General features: G+C 33.9%; 3 protein-coding genes across 3 annotated transcripts; all 3 read left to right on the forward strand.

Moving 5' to 3' along the window:
• Positions 1 to 1,718: 1,718 nt before the first annotated feature.
• Positions 1,719 to 5,990, forward strand: LOC105156948 (glutamine synthetase leaf isozyme, chloroplastic). Its single transcript, XM_011073221.3, has 14 exons — positions 1,719 to 1,878; positions 2,481 to 2,740; positions 2,891 to 2,930; positions 3,035 to 3,138; positions 3,226 to 3,274; positions 3,608 to 3,714; positions 3,902 to 3,989; positions 4,202 to 4,330; positions 4,427 to 4,501; positions 4,612 to 4,665; positions 4,765 to 4,802; positions 4,936 to 5,095; positions 5,203 to 5,263; positions 5,504 to 5,990. Exons 2-14 carry the CDS (start codon positions 2,496 to 2,498, stop codon positions 5,641 to 5,643), a joined length of 1,290 nt encoding a protein of 429 aa, XP_011071523.1. The 5' UTR covers positions 1,719 to 1,878; positions 2,481 to 2,495; the 3' UTR covers positions 5,644 to 5,990.
• A 1,233-nt stretch (positions 5,991 to 7,223) lies between these two features.
• LOC105157066 (membrane protein PM19L-like) lies at positions 7,224 to 10,356 on the forward strand. The gene is made up of 4 exons (XM_088878996.1): positions 7,224 to 7,389; positions 8,955 to 9,174; positions 9,996 to 10,041; positions 10,136 to 10,356. Exons 2-4 carry the CDS (start codon positions 8,963 to 8,965, stop codon positions 10,244 to 10,246), a joined length of 369 nt encoding a protein of 122 aa, XP_088735122.1. The 5' UTR covers positions 7,224 to 7,389; positions 8,955 to 8,962; the 3' UTR covers positions 10,247 to 10,356.
• A 1,206-nt stretch (positions 10,357 to 11,562) lies between these two features.
• Positions 11,563 to 15,826, forward strand: ABCI12 (cobalt ion transmembrane transporter). The gene is made up of 7 exons (XM_011073222.3): positions 11,563 to 12,026; positions 12,607 to 12,723; positions 12,897 to 13,133; positions 14,209 to 14,373; positions 14,503 to 14,578; positions 14,688 to 14,752; positions 15,547 to 15,826. Exons 1-7 carry the CDS (start codon positions 11,697 to 11,699, stop codon positions 15,697 to 15,699), a joined length of 1,143 nt encoding a protein of 380 aa, XP_011071524.1. The 5' UTR covers positions 11,563 to 11,696; the 3' UTR covers positions 15,700 to 15,826.
• The last annotated feature ends 49 nt before the right edge of the window (positions 15,827 to 15,875 follow it).

Here is a 15,875-nt window from a genome sequence, read left to right on the forward strand (position 1 = left end):
TGGATTATATATACACTTAAACTTGAACAAATAACTTGATGATTTTGCAAGATTTTCTCCCACAAAAAAAAAAAAGAAAAAAGAAAAAGAGTAGGCTTATTTTGAAAGGCTTCAAAGAACTATATTACAAGCTTAAGAGTAATAAAAAATCCTATTTTTGTTTGCCAATTGAAATTCAAACCTATTTCTTCAAACTAATTGGACCAATAAATTAAGCCCTATTTGACTTTTCATTTTATTTATATTTTTGCAAGTTGGAGTACTTTGTTAAAAGGATAAATCACAATATCCTTTTCTAAAATTTGACATAATTATAAATATCTTTTAATTACCTGAAAAATTATCAATATCCCTAATTTTAACAGTCGTATAACAATTAGTCAAATTCGTAATCTCTATTAGATTTTTATCTATTTTTTATGGTGAACTGATCAAAATGCCCTCGTGAACTATAAATTATAATTTTACTTGTTTTTTAAAATTTTTATAGACGTACAGATAAGTTCTTAACAATTTTTCGCCATCCACTCCGTCAGAATTTTTTATTTTGAATAAGAAAAAATGTCACAATGATAAAGTTGATAATTTTATACATCTATCCATAAATTACATAATTTTATCAAACATTAAAAGAATATTTGTAGTTTTTAAAATAACAAAAAAATATTTATAATTATGTCAAATCCCATTAATTTGCCGTTGTTAAAATAAATAGTTTCTTGGTGCAAATTTTAAAATGCCCAAACATGGTCCCAAAAAGTGCAAAAGGAATGTCAGCATCTCAAACAACTATACTCAACTGAAGCCCTGATTGGATAACTCATAATTGGACTCATGGCTTATAAACCACACAACACCCAACCCAAAAAGTGACATGTCTGCTACTATTTAGATTGGACATCATTGTCATTTAAATTTTTTCTAAGATTTTTCAATTTTCCTATTAATTTATGGATTATATCTTGAATAAGTGTTTATAACATAGAATTTTATGTTTTAATAAAATATTTGAGGCAAATAAACTATCAAGAATGTGACAAATTTGATATATAGTACAAGAAATCTTGAGTTGCATAATTCAAGATTTTGAAGTGGAGTGGAGGAATGTCGAGTAATGTATTTATATTTGATCAATATAATAAGAAGAAATAAAATAAATTACAATAAATTTAAACTTATTAACGGGATTTCAAGCTTAATCACTAAACTAAGTCATCATCAATTATCAATGTTGAAATATATATTATACTCATATATTATAATTTTTTATTATTATTGCGTATGTAACGATTTTAGAATATTGTGATACTTTTTTCTTGACAAACATTCAAATATATTGTATTGCTTCAAAATATACACCTTATACTTATAAAAATTATGTTATTTACTCATTATTGCTTTATATGAATCTCGTGATTTTGTTTTCAAAATACGTCTCGTCAAGAAGAAGAGGCCTTGGAACTTAAGTGGTTTATAGCCCCGAGGCCTCCTCTTCTTGCCGATATGCATTTTCAAGACAAAATTATAATGTATATATGAAATCAGAGCAAAATTATAATGTATATATGAAATTAGAACGGACAATATTTCGCATAATGGACATTCATCAAATCGCAAGTCAGATCATGTGTATATATATAGATATGATAAAATTGAAAATACAATAAAATTTGTAACAAAAGATTGAACCACTCTCCAATGGTGAATTTCTTATTGACCTCAAAGAGACCATTTCCTCCACAAAACACACATATCCCTATCTGCTAAGCACAACTCCTTTCTTCAAACGTTTCTTTATCACTCTTGAAACAAGTTTAGCCAGTGGCACTCTTTTGTTTCTCTTGCCCTTCTGCTCTACATTTTTGCTGCAATTTTCAGGTAAGTTGGTGACTTCTCTTTCAGCCATGTCTTTTCATCTTTCACAAATGATCATCACATTTCTATCAAGAATGTCAAACTGAGGGCCTGAATCAGTTCTTGCACTTCGTCAGCGCTTGGTTCTTGTACTCTTTTTGCACACTTGGATTCTATCTTGACCCATAACTAAGCTTTTGTTATTTTGCAGAAGACAACATTTTTGGGATTATATGTGACTTCTTGAATTTCTTTATTCACAAAAAAAATCCCTTTTTTCATATGCATTTCTGATTATAGAGTCTTGGCAGCCTTTTGGGCAGTAGTTATTTCCTTGTAGTGTAACGTCAAGAAAAGGGTTTTAGAATTGCCTGGTTTGAGGAGCTTTCTGTGAAAAATTTCAGAAAACTGCTAAGAAAGAAAAACTCAGTCTTGTTCAGATTAATTCTAGAATAGTTTCTTCTGGTTTGTTTGTGTTAATGAACTGATCTGCATTTAAATAGACCCCAGTTCTTGGCAATGTGATCCTGGATTTGCCTTTGGTTGCATTAAACTGACTACAATTGGAAGATTATGTAATGGGACAATAAATTCTCATTCATTTCTTCTATGTCAAAATTTTCCAGCCAGGGAAGGTGAAAATGGCACAAATCTTGGCCCCTTCTGCACAATGGCAGATGGGAATTTCAAAGGGGTTAACAGATGCAACCCCACTGACTACAAAGATGTGGGGCTCTCTTGCTTTGAAACAAGGCTCAGTTAAAAGCTCAGCCAAATTTGGAGTTTTTGCTGTTAAGTCCGACAACAGCACGATCAACCGTCTTGAACAGATGCTAAACTTGGATGTAACTCCGTATACTGACAAGATCATTGCTGAATATATCTGGTATGTGTTTCTTTCTTGCATGTTTAGTTTTTCGAATTTAGTTGAAGATATGCTTTTCTTCGATCAACATTTGATGTTACTGCTGATATTTCTGGTAAGGCATTCAGTGGTTTTCTCATTCCGACATTTATGTTTGCTGGCTTGTGACAGGATCGGAGGATCAGGGATTGACGTTCGTAGTAAATCGAGGGTACACGATTCATACTCTAGTTTCTTTCTTTCGTTTATTCAGTTTCCTGGAATCTTACAAGAATTCCTTTGTATCCATTTTTTCTATGTTGTAATGATACTTAGACCATATCAAAGCCAGTCGAACACCCTTCTGAGCTTCCCAAGTGGAACTATGACGGCTCAAGCACTGGACAGGCCCCGGGAGAAGATAGTGAAGTAATTCTATAGTAAGATCATTTACAAACGACATCCAATAATTTTTCCATTTTACCTTTTCCTTTCTAACTGTAATCCTATCTCGATCTACTCTGCAGCCCCCAAGCAATCTTCAAGGATCCATTCCGTGGTGGCAATAACATCTTGGTGAGTTATATTTGATTATTTGTGCTCCTCTGCTACTGAAATGTATTTGGATATGCTGTTACTCTTAGAGTTTGGAGCCAAAAGTTTTTTAAGCATACACTTAATTGCCATGATAAATTTGTAATGCTATAAAGTTTTGCAAGCGTCTTAATATAAGCAGCAGGTGATTGTCTATTATAATTGTACGAAATCCTATGATAATAAGAGAACCGTGATTGGTTGTGGACATATAAGTATTATTTCAATCACATAAAAACATAATGTGTCTCACAATTTCCTCACTTACATGAATCAAAGACTTGTTTCTAAAATATTTATGTGATATTTTAACAGGTCATTTGTGATACATATACACCAGCAGGGGAGCCCATTCCAACAAACAAGCGCTACAGGGCGGCTCAGATTTTCAGTGACCCTAAGGTTTCGGCTGAAATTCCATGGTAGTTTCTAGCGTCACTATTTTTTCATCTCCTACATTTTTGTTCAAACCAATTAATACAAGAGATGAGATTCATTGTTGAAAAAGAAGAAAGCTCAATACATGTTTCAGTCAACAGTTGGCTTTTTGTGCTTTATATGTTACATTTCTGATTGTAACCACTGCCCTGTTCTGGAAATATGAAATAGGTATGGCATCGAGCAAGAGTACACATTACTCCAAACTAATGTGAAATGGCCATTAGGTTGGCCTGCTGGAGGTTACCCTGGTCCTCAGGTACACGCACATATATATACATATACATTCTCGGTATACATACTATTTTGCCACTTAACCATCACAGATTTGCATTTAAGAGCTTTGTGGCTCATATAAGCTTTTCTTGGCTCTTACAAAGGAATTTTGCCTCTAAATAGACAGAACATGTTCAGAATCTGGTAGATGGGAGCCATTGTGATTTTTTTGTCTCACGTTTCGTGGACTTTTAGGGCCCTTATTACTGTGGTGTCGGGGCAGACAAGTCATTTGGACGAGATATATCAGATGCTCACTACAAAGCGTGCTTGTATGCTGGGATCAATATTAGTGGTACCAACGGGGAGGTTATGCCCGGGCAGGTCTCTTTCTCAAGCCCTTCTTATTTCACTTCTTAACATGACTACCTATTATTCTCCTCTCATTTTACGTATTGACTCCACCATCGTCTCTTGAAGTGGGAATTTCAAGTCGGCCCGAGTGTTGGAATTGAAGCTGGAGATCACATCTGGTGCGCTAGGTACCTCCTTGAGGTGTGCCGGATCCTCAGTTTCTTGATTGATATAAATGAGTTGTCTGAGTACACGCAGAAGACGAGCACATGCATATCTCTAATTCTTTTACTTGTTCACTATGTTGACAGAGAATTACAGAACAAGCCGGAGTTGTCCTGTCACTTGATCCAAAACCAATAGAGGTACTGTTATATTTGAATTAATCTGTTTTTTCATTATCGAAGTATGATAAAAAAAGTACTAAAATCTGATCTTCGTTTCTCTTACAATGGGATATCCAGGGTGACTGGAACGGTGCAGGATGCCACACCAACTACAGGTATTCTTAGATTAATATTAATTATCATTCTAGAATTCTAAGTTAACAAGAGTTGGAATACATGCTAAGATTGCATATATTTTGACTTGGACTAAATATGTAATAACTTGTTGATTGTTGTTTTGGATCGCAGCACCAAAAGTATGCGAGAAGAAGGAGGTTTTGAGGTAATAAAGAAAGCAATTTTTAACCTCTCGCTTCGCCACAAGGAGCATATCAGTGCTTACGGAGAAGGCAATGAACGAAGATTGACAGGAAAGCATGAAACTGCTAGTATCAACACTTTTTCATGGGTATATACGGATTTGTTTGCACCATTTTACACTTATAAGCTGATGGAAACATAAAAATGAAGTTGTTTTCTGAATTTCTACTTACATCAATTCAAAATGATGTGCAGGGAGTTGCTAACCGTGGTTGCTCAATCCGTGTGGGTCGTGACACTGAGAAGAATGGCAAAGGTACACAAGTTTCATCTATCCACAGATTTACGACTTTGAGAAGAAATACCGTATTCATGAACGAGTGTGTTTTCAAGTGAAAACTCTCAAAGTGTACCATTCATGGGCCTTTGGTTTTGTTTTCATTCTCATTATTCATTTTTCTAGTATCTTAAGATTTTAAAACGATGAATAAAATCGAAAACAGACAGCTACTCTTGCTAATCTTGTGAACTGCATGGCTTACATATTTGGTTTTAGGTTATTTGGAAGATAGGCGCCCGGCTTCCAACATGGATCCGTACATTGTGACTTCTTTACTTGCCGAAACTACAATCTTGTGGGAGCCAACGCTCGAAGCAGAAGCTCTTGCTGCTCAGAAGCTCTCTTTGAAGGTTTAAAAACTCATCATACACTGAAGTAAGCGAGCGTTGAGGAGAGGTAACCTTATTCGTGCTAGGACGCCTAAAATTTAATCGTCTTTCTATCCGATCTCTTCGGGGAGATCTTTGTAAGTAAGGGACTAAAATGAGCAGACTTCTTGCTCAAGCTCAAAATAAGTTCCTTCAACTTAAGTTGTTGGGATCAGCTTTTGTGGTTTTCACAATGTTTTCGTTTGATGTTGTGCAGTTTTACTGTGTTCATGCCCAAAATATGCCATATGGCATATACAAAGGCTAGAGATAGCTTAACCTCTAAAATCACTTTATTGTTAATGCATGCATCTTACTGATCTATTTAAGGTAAACCACAACGAGTTCTTTTGAGCTACACCATAATTACAAATACCTTCTCGTTGTTGTTTGAAAAATTACTCTGTAGAATTAGTGGTCATCTAACAAATACTTTTCGTGGCAGCTCATTGTAAGGGGTGTTTGTTAGATAATCGTTAATTTCAAAAGGTATTTATAATTTTTTAAATAATAAGAGAGTATTTATAATTATGACAAATATCAGAAAAGCTCGTCGTAATTTAACATTTTATTTAATCAAGAAAATGAAAAGGGGCTTGTTTGCACCAATAAAGTTGAGCCGCCTGAAGCTTTATTATCCTTTTTTTTTTTTTTTTGCGCTAAAGTTCCACTTTGAAAGTGATGGAGTCGAATACACTAGACGAGGGCAAAATTGTCAATCTACTTTAAAAATGTTACATAAATCAGAATTCAACCTACAATGCGAACAAATCTTAAGGAAAAGAAACCTTTAGACGGTCAAGTAATGCACGATATTTACAGGTAGGAATTTTACCATTTTGCCCTTGCTACTTGTACCAATCCTCCCCATATAATCAAATTACCCTTGTGCAACACGCTCTTATGAAGTTTGGCATATTTATAAATATTTATTAATTATTTAAAAAATTATCGACAACCCCCTCTATTTTATCAAACGTTTAACAATTAGGTAAATCCGTTAGTTTTTGTTAGATTTCTACCCTTTTATTATAGCAAACTAATCAAAATCTCCTTATAAACTATGAATTATAATTTTATATATTTTTTAAAAAATTTTGATTTTTTTTATGGACTAAGTGTATAATCCTTTTACAAATTTTCAAAGTTTTCCATCCACCTCGTTTGAGTTTGATACAATTTTTAGTTTTTTTTAAAAAAAGTACGTCAAGGTAAAGTCGATAATTTTATATCCCCATTCAAGAATTACATAATTTCATCAAAAATCAAAGGGTATTTATAATTTTTTTTAAACAACAAAGAGGTATTCGTAATTATGTCAAATCTCAAGAAAATTCATCGTAATTTACCGTGTCATCAACCCACAAAATTACCCTTGTGCCCCTATTAATAAAAATATGCACAAAGGAGATCCATTTCCTCCTCATGAGGCAATGTTGGAACAAAGCAAAGCTGCCTCCATGCATTTCTTTGAATTGAAAATAATAAAAACAGTCACAGCTTTTTGTTTTAAATAAAAAGCAGCAGCCATGCAGATAACACTTTCAAGAATGGAACATTCAGCCTCATATATATACACACACACACATTGCATTCTTCAACTCATGATGGCTTCTGAATCAGGCAAATCTGCAGCTTCCTTTGTGTTACTTGTCAATGTTGTTCTCTACCTCATTGTCACTGTTATTGCAGCCTGGGCTGTGAATAATGGGATCTAAAGATCCCGCGAAGTAAGTAAGTATCAGTATCATCTATCTGTGTCTGTCAGTGTAGTGATATATGTTTCTGTTTTCTTTTTAAATTATTAATAGTTGGGTTGAGTTGAACCCGTTGTAGCTAGTCTAACTAATGGAAGGGTCTTGTAGATGTTGCATCTTATGTGGAATAGATCGGACAATTAGATAGTTGTCAAGCTACCCTATCTACTTCTTGAAAAGGGTGCATTACAACCAGTTTTTTCTGAAATTTGACATAATTACAAATACCCTCTCGTTGTTTAGGAAATTATGAATAACCCCTGATTTTAACAGCAACAACTTGCTCAATCCGTTAGTGCCCGTTGGGTTTCCATTCATTTTTTATAGTGAATAATTAACTAACCAAAATGCCCTTATAGACTATGAATCATAACATTACTTATTTTTTTTTTATAATTTTCTAAAACTTTTTATAGACTAGTAGATATTTCTTTTTATAATTTTATACTTTTTTCCATCCACCTTGTCCGATTTTCTTTACACAATGATGGGGTGTCCATAACTATATCAAATTTCAGGGGAACTCGTTGTAATTTAGCTTTTTTTTTTAAAAAAAAAAGGGTATGTGATAATTGTACAATTGTGCACTAAGTGCAACATAAATTTAATCATAAAGAAACTTAACTACCATAAAATATTCATTTCGTTAAAAAAACTCGTTGGAACACGAGCAACTTAGTCATTTTAGTCTCACTAGCAAATCACAGAATAAGATCAAGATCCATTAAATTAACCATTGTGGACCGATCACCATCAACTAATAACATATCCACTCAGCTCATAATAAACCCACATATTAAGAATCAAGCCTAGTTTCCACAACTCCTCGTGGGACTTCAACCCATAACGTATCTTTTCATAGTAACACTTCAAATTCACGCATCCACTCACTCACATAGCTAAGCATTTTCAGACTCAATACCTCAACAATGAAATCTAGGGATGTTCCCCTATGAGGACAGTCTCCATAGCTAATGCTCATATAAAATGACGAGCTCTCTGATTCAGTAAGGTTCAAACTTGTGATTTTGTTATGTTTGTGTGGTACTATTTAATGAGGCTCGAATCCATACCTTACTTTTCATAAGAAAACCTTAGATTACAAACCACTCACACACGTATCGAATACGTTTTCGACCCAACACTTCAACTATGAAATCTTGAGATGTACCCTATGGGGACAATCTTTATAGCTAGACTGAACATTCATAATAGGGTCATGTGAAATGGCGAGCACTGCGATTCAGTGAAATTCAAACTCGTGATATTGTTATGTTTGTGTGGTAATATTTCATGTGACTCGAACCCATAACTTATCTTTCATAGAAACACCTCATATTTTACGCACCCGCTCACAGACGTATTCAATATGTTTCCAACCCAACGCCTCAATTACGAATCTTGGGATGTCCCCTATATATTGGGACAGTCTGCACAACTAGATTGAATATTCATAATACACTTATACAAAATAACGAACTCTAGAGTTCAATAAAATTCAAACTCGTAATATTATTGTACTTTTGTGATATTGTTTTACAGCATCTATTATGTCGCTCCCAGCTCGAATTTTCCCTATATACCATCCATTTGGAAACATGGCTACTAGTTTTGTGGTAATTTGTTCACTCATAGCTGGGGTGGTGGGATTCACCACATCCATCACTGGACTACACAATCTGGTTAAGTGGAATGCTCCCAACTTACATGCAGCTGCTGCTTCTTCTCTTCTTACCTTGTTGCTCACACTTCTTGCTATGGGGTAAGTAGAAAAGGATAATTCCATTTTTGGTCCTTTATTTTTGCACTAATTCAATTCAAGTCCCTCATGTTTTCTCCTCGTCCTCATAGCTTTTCATTTTCTTTTTCAGATAGAAATGAGAAGTATGGGTAAAACTACATATGTTACCTATATATGGTTTTTGTTCCTCAAGGCTGTAGAAAGTAGAATGGGATAATTTAATTTTGGTCCTTCATTTTTGCACTAATTCTATTTGAGTCCCTCATGTTAAGTCATCATCAAATTCAGTCCTAGCCTTTTTGTTTTGTCCATGTTGTTTGAATATCATTAAGTAGTGCTTGAGCAACCGCTCCTCCATGGTGCACTTGAGCATTCAGAATATTATAAATTTGATCCTGTAAAAGAGTAGTTTAGTCAAAAAAATTTGTTTGACCTATAATAAATCAATCAAAGTAAATATTAATTTTCATTCAATTTTTTATTAATATCAACAATTTCAGTGAATTTTGGCTAAGGGATGGATCTTTTTGTTAAACGAAAGCAAATATCATGAGTACTAAATATAATTTTTCAAACTACATGGAATAAAATGTATAATTACAACAAATTTCATAAAAATACAGTATAATATCTGTTTTCTTTTTTTTTTTTTACAATTCGGGTCCTCCATGAATAATTAGATGAGGGTTGACATCAAGACTAGAATAGTTAAAACCATTAAGAGTGTAGAGACTTATTTTAGTAAGTGCTAAAGTAGGTGGACTGAAATTGAATTACAATAAAGATGAGGGACCATTTTGCAATTTGTTGAAGATATAACATTGGCACAACCTTTGTTTCAGGTTGGCATGCAAGGAGATTGAGATAGGGTGGATAGATTCAGACATAGTAAGCAATCTTCAATAATTGTTCCAATTCCATAATAAAAAATTATTTTTTGAAGAACTAATTGGTTTTATTTATTTATTAATTAATTAATCAGAGAGCTTTGGAGATTGTATTGATAGTTGTGAGTGGAACTCAGCTCTTCTGCACTGCTGCTATCCATATCCGTATTGCTGATGCTGTTTCAACTGGCAGGAATTTTACTTAATTTTTATTTTTGAGAATATTAAAATTAAATTTCCATTGAATTTTTATTTTATTTTTCTCTACAATAAATGTAATCAAATTACATAATTTCACAGAAATTCTTGAACCTCAGCTTTATTACTCAATGAAAATTCTTTTGATGCATTTATTTAATTATACATAAAAGATTATTATATATTATTAAGCCGTCGGAGCATACTCAGCGTACGTACGTTGTTGCTGTTGTGAAAATTGTGTGATTTTTGTTTATAATTATGTTATCACATATAAAATATCATTGCATATTTTATAACAACTACACATAGTAAAGAAATAAACAAAATAAACTTAGAAATTAGAAAATCTGCACGATGGAGAGCCACGAGACTTGTCGCTGACCTAAAGCAATGTTGCCTCTGTAAATGCAGGTTTTAACGACTAACCACGAACCCAGCATTAAACTCCATTAGCTATCAGCAGTATCTCATCCTATGTGCACGACCATGACGAGACTAGGAATCAATCCTTCATCACGTTGCTAAAACAATAAAATACTTATAGGAGAGTATGAAGTGTTTCTCAAAACTCATAAACTATCAACACAAAATTCACTCTCTCAACGTGCCAAATGAAGAAAACTAATTGCGCCCTTTAAATAGTTGTAAGAATTTGATCGTTATAAAACATTAAGTGACCTATTAAAACTCATAATATTGTAATAAATCCATTATAAATAGGCCACATTAATATATAAAATATAAAGGTCAAATACTTATTAAACCACATAAAATTACAATTAAATCATTATAATAATGTCATAAACCTCAAATAAATATCAAATTAAACTGACACATTAAATTGAAATAAAGTGTTGAAAATAATTTGACAATGTTTCAGAGCGTTTTGTTGTGTTTTGTGGAGATAGAGAGGAAAATAAAGATAATTTCATTTTTTATCTGACGACGAGTTAGTCACTAAATCACTTTCCGTATCATAAGTTTCAATCTCATCAACTGAATTTAAATATAGGATTATTTTTAAGCAACCTCTACAATTTATTAAAGTAATTTTGAATTTTTTTAATTATTTATGTAGTAATAATTTATTTTTTCACATAAATAGCTCATAATTCAAAGTAAACACCAATTAAACTAATGGCTAAATTACTCTTCATATTGGGACGTCATCAAATTTGATTCTTAATTTTTTAAAAAATAATCAAAATTAATCTTGATTTATTAATTGATCAAAAACATCAAGAATAATTTTAATCATTTTTAAAAAAAATTAAAATTCAAAATTGATAAGAGATACCAAAAGTATGGGGGACCAAATGGGAAATTATCCCAAAATAAATGTAAACAAGAGATAAAGAAAACAAGAGACCGTCAGGCTTCAGCTTCGTTCCTCGGCCCGTATCAGGCACCGCCGGTCCACCACCACCACCACCGCCACCGCCACCTACCCACCCAATGTACCCGAAGCTCCTCAGCGGGCACCCAAAATTGCTTCTTGTATTTCCATCTCTATCTTCACTCCACTCCCTTAGAAATTATCCAGAAATCTTGAGCCAGAGATTACAATACCGTCACTCGACAAAATTCAAACCTCAAATTAAGTGTATAACAAACAGCAGTAATGGAGTTGGAGGTACTAATAACTGGGAAAAATGGATGCCCAGAAATCTTTTTGCTGCTGAGAAAGTATTTGGAGCGATATCTGGGGCAACATCCAGTCCCATTGCTCAGTACATATCTTCTCCCACCACTTTCTTGCACTGTGTCGACCCCAGAATCAAGATGGTAATTTTTTCACTTCTCTTTTTGTTTTTTTTTTTCTTTTAATCTGCTTTTAAAGAGTTTTATGGTTGGAAATTGTGTAAGAATTCTGCCCTTTTCAATTGGGCTTTCCTCTTTTGTGCTTCTCTTACCATTTGTTTGATTATTGTGCTGTGCTTGGAGATGTCTTTGTTTCTAATCTTTTGCGCCCCTTTTGTATAATGCTAATTTTTTTTACTAGTATTAGTTTTCTTTCCCTTGTTTTCTGCTTTTTATAATGTAGTTGGAACTGTGCTTTATATTGGTTTAATTGAATGTAATTTGATTTCATACTAGTTACTTTCTTTTCAAGATTACTTTTTTCCCTTTTCCTTTGGTGATTCTACTGATAAAGTTTCATATGCTATTAGTGTTTAAAGGCTTGATGCGTGAGTGAGAAGTTTGGTTTGTCTGATCTCTGGATGATTTGATTTCAAGAATTTTTGATTGTCCTGTTTTTTCTGTGTTATAAAATATTTTACCTTGAAGTGTTTTAAGATTCATCAGCAACTGATCAAGTTAGTCATGTTCATTACATAATAATGCTAGTACCTTTATAATGTAGGCATGGCTGCTTGCTTTGGTAATTTTACCAGCAAAATCGAACATGGCGATGCGTCTGGGAGTAGTAATCTGTCTAGCCTTATTGTCTATATGGATTCAGCCGACTGAGGTGTGGAAGGTAATGTTGCCGTGAACTTGGACGGAAATGTTTTAACATACTATGAGGCGGACAAAAATTTCCATTTCTTATTAAAATATGTAGCATGAATTTCTATTTGAGATAGTCTTTTAGTAATTCTAATTGTGTTTATGCAGGGAAATTGCCTTATTAAATGTCCAATATTGTTGTAGGATCAATTGGGAAGAGTGACTTTGCTATGTGGTATCTTGTTTGTTTTGTTGGGGTTGAGTACTGATAGTGCGCCTTCCCTTTTATGTTCAAGAAGCCCGCCATCTTCAGTGACTGGACTACCAACCCTTCCTGCATCTCTTGAAGGTTATAAGTACGTAATAATGAAGTTAGGGCCGTTACAACTCACCAGAAAAGGCTTATCGGCTGCCAGTACAGCAGCATGTTTAACTTTTACAGTAAGTCTGCCTTTCCTGGTAATTTAGATTAGATAAAATTTCTTCTTCTGATTTGCCGAGTATGTGTTTGTGTACGTTTTGTGCAAGCCTACAACATTGTTCCTTAGAACTTGTACAGGAGAAATAACTAATGTTAAGATATGGATGCATGTATACAGTGAGATTTATTCCTTAATTTTCATCCTTAGAAAGAACTAGTCAGGTCCTTTCACTGAACTAATTGGTAATGTTAAAGTGAGTTTGTTGTAAGACTTAAAGAATCTTCACTAGTTATTAGCACATGGAGGGGCTAGCGTTAACAGTTGATTTGATGATTGCTTGAAATTATGTTTTTCAAGTTCATATTACAATATTTTTTGCAAATGGAGAAAACTTGTTGTCCAAGTTAAACATGGAAATCCTCAAACCTGTCTAGAATATCTGCGGAAGGAAATAAAGAGAAGAAAGCCCCTAAGGATCGTGTTGGTGCGGAAAAGAATGAGCTCTGTTCATGGTAACAGGCGGTCCTATTAGGCTCCACATTCTGAGAGAGAAATTTCATGCAAGACCCAATTTGAATGGGAATTATTAGAATCCTCCATTCTGGCTAAATGCTAAATAAGTTTTCCTTTTCTATCTCCTAACTTTATTTTCTCCAGATTGCCGCGGATATCACAGGGCTTTCCAAGTTTAACTTCTCATGGCCTCTAGTCACCTCTATTGTCTTCATCAGTTAATGTAACATTTGGCGTGCATAAAAAAGCATGGAATAGCAAATGGAATAGGTGATACAAAGTGGTTTCACTTCATTTCCAATACTAGAGAGTAAATGTTGGAATAAGTAAATTCTTTAATATGTTGGATTTAGTGTAAATCAACTAAGATCTTTCTTGTAGACCTATAGTCTTTCTAGTCATATTTACAATACTTTACATTCAGGTGGAAAGCATGTAATATCTGTTTGTGATGATACATCCTTTTCCTTGGAGATTGTTATACATATGAGAAGGAAAAGACAAATGTTTGGGCTTAAATCAGTTTCACTGTGTGAACTTGTTGCGATATATCTCTGATCAGGCCTCTGTTTTCTTGAAAGATCTTCCAAAGTGCTAGCCTTTGCCTAACAACCACAACCTCAGAGCAGCTCGCGTTTGCTTTGCAATGGTATATTCTCCCTTTGGCAAATCTTGGTGTTCCAGTGGCAGAAATCATCCTAACTCTCCTCCTGTCATTAAGATTTATCAATCTGGTGTTTGACGAGGTTAGATATAGTACGATAATTGGCTGGACTTTGAAAGTTGATAATTGGTTTCAAATACTTGTAGATGGAGTTACATTTCAGGTACTGAAATTTTTGGATAAACCTTAAACTTTTTCTATATGTTTGCAGGTTCGTAATGTAGCCCTGGGAATTGTATCACGTAGGATACAATGGCAGCAGTTGACGACCCTAGAGACCATTGATGGTATTCTAAAACTTAATTCTCTTTTGTATGTTTCTCTATTTTGATGATGTCCTCTTAAGTAATTCTAAGGAATTATGCTTCTAATACTACATGGTTGTTTTTCTTGCAGTTTTCTTCACATATATTCGTCGGATCTTCAAAAATATATATAGCCATGCAGCACAAATAAGCCAGGTTCGCTTTCTCCTTCATTCTCCGGATTTGTATAATCTTCGTAAGGTATTTTTAGTTCACTTTACTGCTATATATCACTGTATTTTGAGTGAATACACGATTTTTGTAATGCTAACTCTTATTTCATAATGCGAAAAATATTGTTTTTCACAACTGACACAGTATTGAAGCTAGTCGAACTAAAAGCATATTTGGGCTAAACCCTTTGTTTTATAACCAAAAAAGTAACTTTAAGCCTTTCCGGACTGTTTTATAGTGGTGATCTGCTTTATTTCTTTCAATGAAGTCGAAAAGAAAGCAAAACAAACATTTTCACCGTACACTCAATTCTCGACTTCTCAACATAACTTTCAAACACCCTTGCTTTTGCCTTTTCACTCGACCCAAACACTCGATTCTGAACTTATTCTCACTTTTCAACATAGTTTCCGAACACCCCATATTTCGCCCTTTTGCTACTTCTCTGACATTCTTTAACATTTATCACATGTTAACACAACTTTTCTCAAAGAAGCCTTGGATTGATGTTTTCCACATCACACACTTCACAAAGATGTTTCAGTACAAAAGGTCAAATATAAGCCTGCTGTTTATCATTGCGTCTATGACAATCAAAAACTACGACGACATGTATCTGTCTTCAACCTTTAGCAGACTTCTGATAAATACAATCATGAGAGGTGACACGTTGGGCCGTCTAAGTTTGAGCTATGTGTTTTTGTTGTGTTGAAGGCAATGATTGTTAGAGGTTTTGAGGTGGCTGTCGTTCTCACCATGTTTGTATTGTGTTGCAGGCGATGATTGTTAGAGGTTTTCGAGGCGACTGTCGTTCGCACCAGGTTTTGTTATCGGCAGGCTCATCAAGGAAGATAGCAAATATTGTTTCTTTCTCTTGCCTTGTTGGCCTCATATGTGCTACCACTTTTTCCAGATACCTCTACCTTTGATCACTTTCCTGCCTATTCTTGCCCAGAAAAACCTGTCTTAAATTGTTCTGATCTATTAAGGTGCCATTTACTCTGTTGTATGATTGAATTATTTCAGAGTAATTTAATAAAATTTATCAAGTCCTCACTTCTATTGATTAAATAATGCATACCGATATTATGTATTGTTGTGCTTA

The sequence above is a fragment of the Sesamum indicum genome, linkage group LG3, assembly GCF_026168435.1.
Source record: "Sesamum indicum cultivar Baizhima isolate 11 linkage group LG3, ASM2616843v1, whole genome shotgun sequence".
Classification (NCBI taxonomy): Eukaryota; Viridiplantae; Streptophyta; class Magnoliopsida; order Lamiales; family Pedaliaceae; genus Sesamum; species Sesamum indicum.

What these genes read in the sequence shown, in the direction of transcription:
- LOC105156948 (XM_011073221.3), top strand. Translation starts at nt 2,496, where the DNA reads ATGGCACAAATCTTGGCCCCTTCTGCACAATGGCAGATGGGAATTTCA. An exon ending in ACGTTCGTAGTAAATCGAGG is followed by an intron (nt 2,931 to 3,034) that starts GTACACGATTCA and finishes AATGATACTTAG; the next exon opens with ACCATATCAAAGCCAGTCGA. An exon ending in GAGGTTACCCTGGTCCTCAG is followed by an intron (nt 3,990 to 4,201) that starts GTACACGCACAT and finishes GTGGACTTTTAG; the next exon opens with GGCCCTTATTACTGTGGTGT.
- LOC105157066 (XM_088878996.1), top strand. Translation starts at nt 8,963, where the DNA reads ATGTCGCTCCCAGCTCGAATTTTCCCTATATACCATCCATTTGGAAAC. An exon ending in CTCACACTTCTTGCTATGGG is followed by an intron (nt 9,175 to 9,995) that starts GTAAGTAGAAAA and finishes CCTTTGTTTCAG; the next exon opens with GTTGGCATGCAAGGAGATTG. An exon ending in GGTGGATAGATTCAGACATA is followed by an intron (nt 10,042 to 10,135) that starts GTAAGCAATCTT and finishes TTAATTAATCAG; the next exon opens with AGAGCTTTGGAGATTGTATT.
- ABCI12 (XM_011073222.3), top strand. Translation starts at nt 11,697, where the DNA reads ATGTACCCGAAGCTCCTCAGCGGGCACCCAAAATTGCTTCTTGTATTT. An exon ending in CAGCATGTTTAACTTTTACA is followed by an intron (nt 13,134 to 14,208) that starts GTAAGTCTGCCT and finishes TTTTCTTGAAAG; the next exon opens with ATCTTCCAAAGTGCTAGCCT. An exon ending in ATGCAGCACAAATAAGCCAG is followed by an intron (nt 14,753 to 15,546) that starts GTTCGCTTTCTC and finishes ATTGTGTTGCAG; the next exon opens with GCGATGATTGTTAGAGGTTT.